Source organism: Hemibagrus wyckioides, linkage group LG03 (assembly GCF_019097595.1).
Source record: "Hemibagrus wyckioides isolate EC202008001 linkage group LG03, SWU_Hwy_1.0, whole genome shotgun sequence".
NCBI classification, from domain to species: Eukaryota; Metazoa; Chordata; class Actinopteri; order Siluriformes; family Bagridae; genus Hemibagrus; species Hemibagrus wyckioides.
Genome location: NC_080712.1, coordinates 30,755,146 through 30,762,645, shown reverse-complemented (window position 1 = coordinate 30,762,645; position 7,500 = coordinate 30,755,146). Strand labels below are relative to the sequence as shown.

Here is a 7,500-nt window from a genome sequence, read left to right as displayed (position 1 = left end):
GCCAAAACCTGTGCCCAGACTTCCAGTAAAGGAGCTGTGACAGTGCTCCAAAAAGGCAAATCAGCAGGCAAATACTCTCTCTCTCTCTCTCTCTCTCTCTCTCTCTCTCTGTCTCTCTCTCTCTCTCTTACACACACACACACACAGGATTCTACAGCTACTGTCTTCATATCTTAAATCCCGATGTAGTCCATCTCCATCAGAAACATTCAGACATACTGAGCATATAGTAGGAATTTCGAGACGTTTGATTGGACAGATCAGGGATTCTGAGTAGTGAGCCTTGGCAGCTAATAGCGCTAGCTAGAATTGCTAATCTGATCTACGAATTTGCGTTTTCTGTCTCTAGCTAGCTGTCGACTACACCTTTAGCCGGAAGCTTGGACAGGTTCACGCCCACAAGCGTAGACTCTAGCCGCGTGTGTATGGAGCACACCGAACCTCTGCTCCGTCGCTCTGCTCCATTGGCCTAGTTTGAGCTACAGCTGGTTTCAGGCAAGCAGCCAAAAGCAGATAAAAAACAACCCTCCCCACCTTTCTATACTCCAGCTCCTGTTTATCAGCCTCACTCACTTATTTACACCAAATGCTACGTTTCTCCGTATTGTTCGACAATCTGGGAAAATCCTTTCTGTTGCATGCTTGGACTCGTCTCGTCTCTCTGTGAGCGCGAACGGAGTGAACGCATGAAAAGGGAGATGAATGCATGTGACTGTTTGTTTTTTTGGGTTATGAGAATTGTGTAAAAATAGTGCACGGACTCGGCCTCTGAGCGCTGACAGCTTCATAAAGGGATAAATCCCTCTCTTCATCTTTCCACAACTACGGATGCTGGCTATACTTTAGCTGCCTGCACACACCAATTACACACACCCACACAAGCCGCATGCTAAGTGGAGGATTTCTGGGTTAGCATTAGAAGTAGATTTCATTCTGGAAGATTAAAGGAACAATGAAAATGCACAAGTCGGCCTTTGTACGTCAGATGTTGCCAATTAGCGCCAAGGCATGTTCTGTGTGCTTCGTTAGGGTTGAGCTACAAGGATAAGGTTGCTACGAGGTACTAGCCCGTAGCTACGAGATTCGCTTGCTGAACAAAAGACATTAGAAATAATTCTTCTTGGATAATATTTCCTAACTGATTTAAGAAGCATGGTGGTGGTGGCATCAGAAGAGTTTCTTGGCAGCTTCTCCGCCTCTTTGGCATCATGATTGTGTCACTGATGATTGTGTTGTTTCTTTTTTAATAACCAACCTCTGATTGATCATTTTTTCCAGAACTTTGTCGCAGACTTGTTTAGCTTGATGGCTTCTTGTTGTTCGCGATGCTGTTTGTTTAGCTTCGTTCTATAACAAACTCCACTGCCTTCCAGGAATAAGGTGTATTTATTCTCTGATCAGTGTGACACTTTAATTACACACACACACACACACACACACACACAGATGAACCCCACTGAACTAAGGAAAGCCACATCGGATAGAAAACCGGTTGCTCCAGAACTCAAACCTATGCAATCGCATCGTACATCGTATGGCTTGAATCCGTATAATAATACGTAATTACGTAATACGTAATAAATAATTTCCTCCCAGTTTCAATATTACGACCTTTTTTTTTTTTATTCCACAAAATTTATTTAATTTATTTACACAAGATTTACACAAGAGCGTTCAAATCACCCTTAAATCATGCCTCAACCAACCAAAATATCTGTTCAGAGATGAAATGATTAATTTTTTTATCTATTTTTTACAGCTTATAGCATATCACGCAGTATCAGAAACCGCACTTGAGGTGAGCGCGTGATGATTTAGGCGCACAGTTAGCTTGCACAATGCTTCGCTCGAGAGTGTTAGCAAGATTAGACATGTAGACGTCTAGAACGGCGAACGTCTTTGGGTAGAAATGTGTGTAAAAATCCCAGTTCTCAAAAACAAGCTTATGTGCGAGGTGCTGAAAAAGGGAAGAAATAACAGACGTCAAAAGTTTTTGCATTTGCATAAGGCTATATATTTTTTTTTACTCATTTCTGACAGGAAAGGGAATGCAGGTGCAGCGATAAAGAAGAATCCCCCCCCCACACACACACACACCATTTCCGTTCACACACCTTCTTTCATCAAGATGTTAAATCACATACAGGAAAGAAGGTGACAATCCGGAAAGGACTTTTATCGACCCTATGTCATTTCTTTAAGGTTTCGAAGGTGCGACCCATGAGCATGAGATCTCTGTGTGTGTGTGTGTGTGTGTGTGTGTGTGTGTGAGAGGTGAGCGAAGCCAGTCAGGCCTGCTCAGGAAACACCTCTTAGTCAAATCACCGCCAAACAATCCCTTATTTCTCACTTATTCAAAACCCAGCTCAGCTCCAGATCGATTCCAGTCTGTTATCACACACCTATTGCCCCCCGTTTATTGACACTGATGCAAATATTTACTGTGCGTTCAGGCTGGACCTGAGCCCAAGCCTTCGAGTGTTAGGGATCGAATGTCAGCCCCTGCCTTCCTTCTTCTCGCTATACAGTACACAAACATATCCAAAAAAAGGTAGCATGTCTCTAGTGAGGACCATATGTTTCTTTTAACGGTAGCAAGAGTGTGCAAAAACGAAAGAGAGAGAGAGAGAAGGAAGGAAATGCTGCATATCGGCTGGTTAATCAGTTTTTTCAGTTCACACACAGCTGAGTGTGAGCTTTATTCCGAGGTAATAACACACTTCACAGGCAATGCGGGCTATTTATGTTGAGTTTTTTTACGTGATAGCCATTTGGCAAGGGCTTCTAACTCTCTGACAGGTGAGAGCCTTAAAAAGTGCATCACCTAATTATATATAAAGCCTGCGTGTGTGTGTGTGTGTGTGTGTATTGAGTGCTCATGGTGAATTGAACCCGCTCCCTGGTGAACCCCGTCCATTTGCCCTGTCTGTTCTGTGGTTATGATATCATGATGAGGATGAAGAAAAAAAAATTGCCGCATTCCTTGTCTAAGTGCCCCCGTATGCATGAAATATTCATACAGCCCGACATATGGGGGGGTGGTTGTCGGGGTGCGAGCGGGGTTTAACCCTCACACATTCATACACACAGGATTCTCAGGAACTTTTAAACAGGTCGATTTAACATCAGGAAGCACTCACACACACTCACACACACACTCACACACACACACACACTCTCTCCCTGACAATCTATCTATCTATCTATCTATCTATCTATCTATCTATCTATCTATCTATCTATCTATCTCTCTATCTCTCTGTCTGTCTGTCTGTCTGTCTTTCTCTCTCTCTCTCTCTCTCTCTCTCTGTCTCTCTCTTTTCCTTCAAAGCAAACATTTTAGACAGATACTTAACTTTCTCGCTTTCTCTCTCTCTCTCTCGCTCTCTCTCTCTGTTGATTTCTTGGCACGATTGCAAAACGCTATTCTCAGGTGTCTCAGCGATTCTCACACTTCTCGAATGTGTGTGTTTAACCTTCCTGTCCTATTTTTAACCATTTAAAAACAAAAAAACCAATCCAAAGGTCTTTTGTATGATGGAGAGAAAAAAATATTCCTGCTTTATTTTGATTACATCTTCAATATTTATTTTTTTTATTTATTAATAAAGCTTGGAGCTGCTTAGTCGTGAACCATAATGACAGTGAGGAGGATTTTAATTAATATATAAACATTAAATCCCGGATAAACTGCTCATCAGCTCCCACCTTATCGGTGATGATGTCTCTATAACGACACGCCCCCAAGAGTTTTATCCCTTTTTTCCCTCCCTCCCTCCCTCCCTCCCTCTGTCTCTCTCTCTCTCTCTCTCTCTCTCTCTCTCTCTCTTTCTCGCTCTCTCTCTCTCTCTCTCTCTGGTTTGTCTAACAATCCTGTAACCACAATACATAAAAACGCACCAATAAGCGAGAGTGGCACCAAATGGAGAGAGAGAGAGAGAGAGCGGTAAAAAGAACAGATATGTCGCCCTGGGGCTAAGAACGGAGGGATGATATATTGGCCGTGGGTTAAGCAGAGAAAGAGGAATCCATATCTGAGGATCGGTTTGTGCCCCACGGTGTCAATATAAAATATTCAAATGTGCCCCATTACTTCACATTAAAAACCACAGAACGTTCACATGCACCTCGAACGTCACACTGAGAGTCGCATTAAAGGCCTTCCATTAGAGTCCGGGATGGAGTGTGTGTGTGTGTGTGTGTGTGTGAGGTCACATGATAACCTCTATACACACCTGCTTTTTTTTTTTTTATCCGAGGGGTAAATGTGCATGGTTTGGATTTTCTACTCATAAATTGAAAGGAATATGAAAAGGTTAAGAACATTTTTTTCTTCACTACAGTTTCATTGACTTCTTATCTATTTGGAACACAGCCCTCTTCTCTTAGAAGAGAGGATCTGGGATCTGTATGTAGCTGAATTCTGGCTTCTGATTGGTTCAGAAAGCTGTCGATGAATTTTTCTTGTCCATGCTGTAGTAATGCACCGGTTCTAAGCTAGCAGTCAATAAGCGTAATCTAAAGAGAACCAATCCTGTGTCCAGGTCACCGAGTGAAGATTGAGGACAGTCAGAAGATGCAGTACACAGATCGGCTGGAGATGGAGAGGTATCAGCGTGCCAGCCTGAGGATGACCGCCGGTAACGGCACCACCCGACCCCCTCACCAGAGCCATTACAGCTCTTCTACTGCCAGCCAGATACCAGGTGTGTGTGTGTGTGTGTGTAGAGAAAGTAGAAATGGTCTGCTTTTTTATTTTTTGTGTGTGTATGTGCAAATGCCTGATTTTGTCCTTGGATGCCCCAGTGTGTGTGTGTGTGTACGAGTATGTCAAACTTGAGATACACACATAACCTCAGACCACAGACTTTGGAATCTCACAACCACTCACTACATGTACACCCACGTACATCATTCTGTGTGTGTGTGTGTGTGTGAGACAGAGAAATAGAGACAGACGCGATCGGAGTGTACGTTCTCAGACAAATATAAAGGCCGAGCGAGCGCAACGGCATGTCTGAAAAGAGAACAGGAAAACAGACCTGCTATCTCTCGCTCTGTTTTCTCTCACCTTTTTTCCTTCTCATATACACACACTCGCTTATTTCACACCCTGCTCCTCCACCCACTCGCTGGTTCTCATGACGACGTGCATGTGCGTGCGTGCGTGCATGTGTGTGTGTGTGTGTGTGAGTGTGTTTGGGAAGATAACTCTCTGTACACTCACCCCTGACTCACTTATTCATCTGAAAAAACTCAGCATTTGAGAAAACTTTTCTTCAAAATGCACCCGTATTGTGACGGAAAAACTGTTGAGCCTGAGTCTGAAGCACATGTTTCAAAATGCACCAGTATTGTGACGAAAATCGTCGAGCCTGTGTCTAAGCTCTCACAGGAAGTATAACTGAGCCCTACTTCCTGCGCACGGTATTAATTGCATGCGTCGCTAAATGCGATACAGCTTTACGGTTCCCTGCTTCTCTGCCGCGTGGATTTTTGCATGATCAGGCAGGAGATTTGCGTAGAGGAAGGAAACGAACAGTATGTCTGACATCTGCGTCTCCAAGCCATAAGTAACGTCGGCTGAAAGGAGAAGTTAATAAAGAATCCACGTTCTTTTTAATGTGTGATGAGTCATTAGAATGTTGAAATGGCAAATGGAAATCCCCCGTGTGTGTGTGTGTGTGTGTTGGTGGCAAGTGAAGTATATTATAGGTCCATATTGTGGAAAGATGAAGAGAGGAATTATCCTTTTTATTGAGCCTTCATAGCCAGAAGGCAGCCCTCACACACCCACCCACACACACACACACACACACACACAAAAACCAGACACATCAACACATCAACACATCAACATGGCTTCTGTTGCTACAAGGATGTATTGCAACTTTTCTAGGTCTGTGTGTGTGTGTGTGTATGTGTGTGTGTGTGTGTGTGTGTGTGTGTGTAAGTAGGCGGTGAGAGATTTGGGGGAGTGGGTAAACCAAAACCACACTTTCATGTCTGGTATGAGTGTTGCAATTGCATACCTCAGGGCAGGCAGGCAGAAAAAAAGAAAATCATTACTCCTACTATGAAGTGTGTGTGTCGCTGTTCAGAACAGAAATCTGCACAGAGTGTGTTTATAAAAGTCTTCTATATATAATCTCCTACTGTATTCCAGGCTTCTACAAATAAACAGCGGCTAGCATTCTTCAGAGCATTCCAAGAGGAGATGGGAGAAAAGTCAGCGTTTCAATGAATTAGCTAGGTAGTGAGCTAAGGTTTAGCTAAGATTCAGTCTCGCACTCACACACACACACAAATATAACAATAGTTTTAGCTAACTAGTTTTAGCTAGTTATCTTCAAAAAATATTCTACAAATATTATATATATATATATATATATATATATATATATATATATATATATATATATATAAAAATGTAATTTATTTACAATTTTGTATTTAATTTTTTATAAAAATTTTTATTCATTTTTTAAATTTTATTACCTACTTTACAAGCCTCCATTTTCAAGTAGGAAAGACCCATTTATTTATTTTTATTTTATTTTATAATAAAATAAAATAAGATAACAAAATTTATTTTATTTTATTTTATTTGCTGCTATTAGCAACTTTAAAAAAATAAAAAAAATAAGATAAAGATTTTATTTTATTTTTATTTAATATATTTTAAATTATTTTTTTGCTTGCTCCATTTTCAAGTAGGAAAAGCTATGCGGGGGAAAAATATCTAGCTGACTCAACCATTAATAATATTGAAAGGGTTTTTCATTTATTTAAATTTTTAAATTTTGTTTTTAAATTTAATTACATTTAATTTAATTTAAAGTTGTTATTTTATTTTATTTTATTTTATTTTATTTTATTTTATTTTATTTTAATTTTTTGCTTTTTCAAGTAGGAAAGACCATGTGGGGGAAAAATATCTAGCTGACTCAACCACTAATAATGTTCAAAGGTTTTTTATGTGTTTAAAATATTTTAGATCTTTTACATTTTATTTTTAAATTAAATTAAATTTAATTTAACTTAATTTTAATTTTTTGCTGCTATTAGCAACTTTACATGCCTCCATTTTCAGTAGAAAAAATATCAACCGCTAATATATGCTAGTTTGTTTTGTAATAAAATGACTTTTGCCTCTGTTTCCGTGAAGAATTTCTTAGCTAGCATTTTTCTGTGTTCTTTTTTGGTGACATGTTCACAAAATAATTAGCTATGTGAGTCATCCAGGGATTTTCTGTGGTAAATAATCTTGTTAGCATTTTATAGACACATACACACTCATACAAACACACCTGACTGAAATGATCTTCTCACAGACACACACACACACACAGACACACACACACAAACACACACACACACAAACACACACACACAATCCTATGTCTGGCACAATCTCCAGTTTGTTTCCGCATGGCATGACTTCGTCACACTTCGTCCGATGGCCTCTTGTCAAGTAATTGTGTTGCAATCTGTGTGTGT

General features: G+C 40.3%; 1 protein-coding gene across 1 annotated transcript in view; it reads left to right on the top strand.

The window, feature by feature from the left end:
• runx3 (RUNX family transcription factor 3) overlaps nt 1–7,500 on the top strand; it is a 47,072-nt gene that overhangs the window by 27,518 nt on the left and 12,054 nt on the right. Inside the window, exon 6 of the mRNA XM_058385932.1 lies at nt 4,545–4,706. Within this exon, the coding sequence (XP_058241915.1) occupies nt 4,545–4,706 (162 nt within the window). The remainder of the gene's footprint in view (nt 1–4,544; nt 4,707–7,500) is intronic.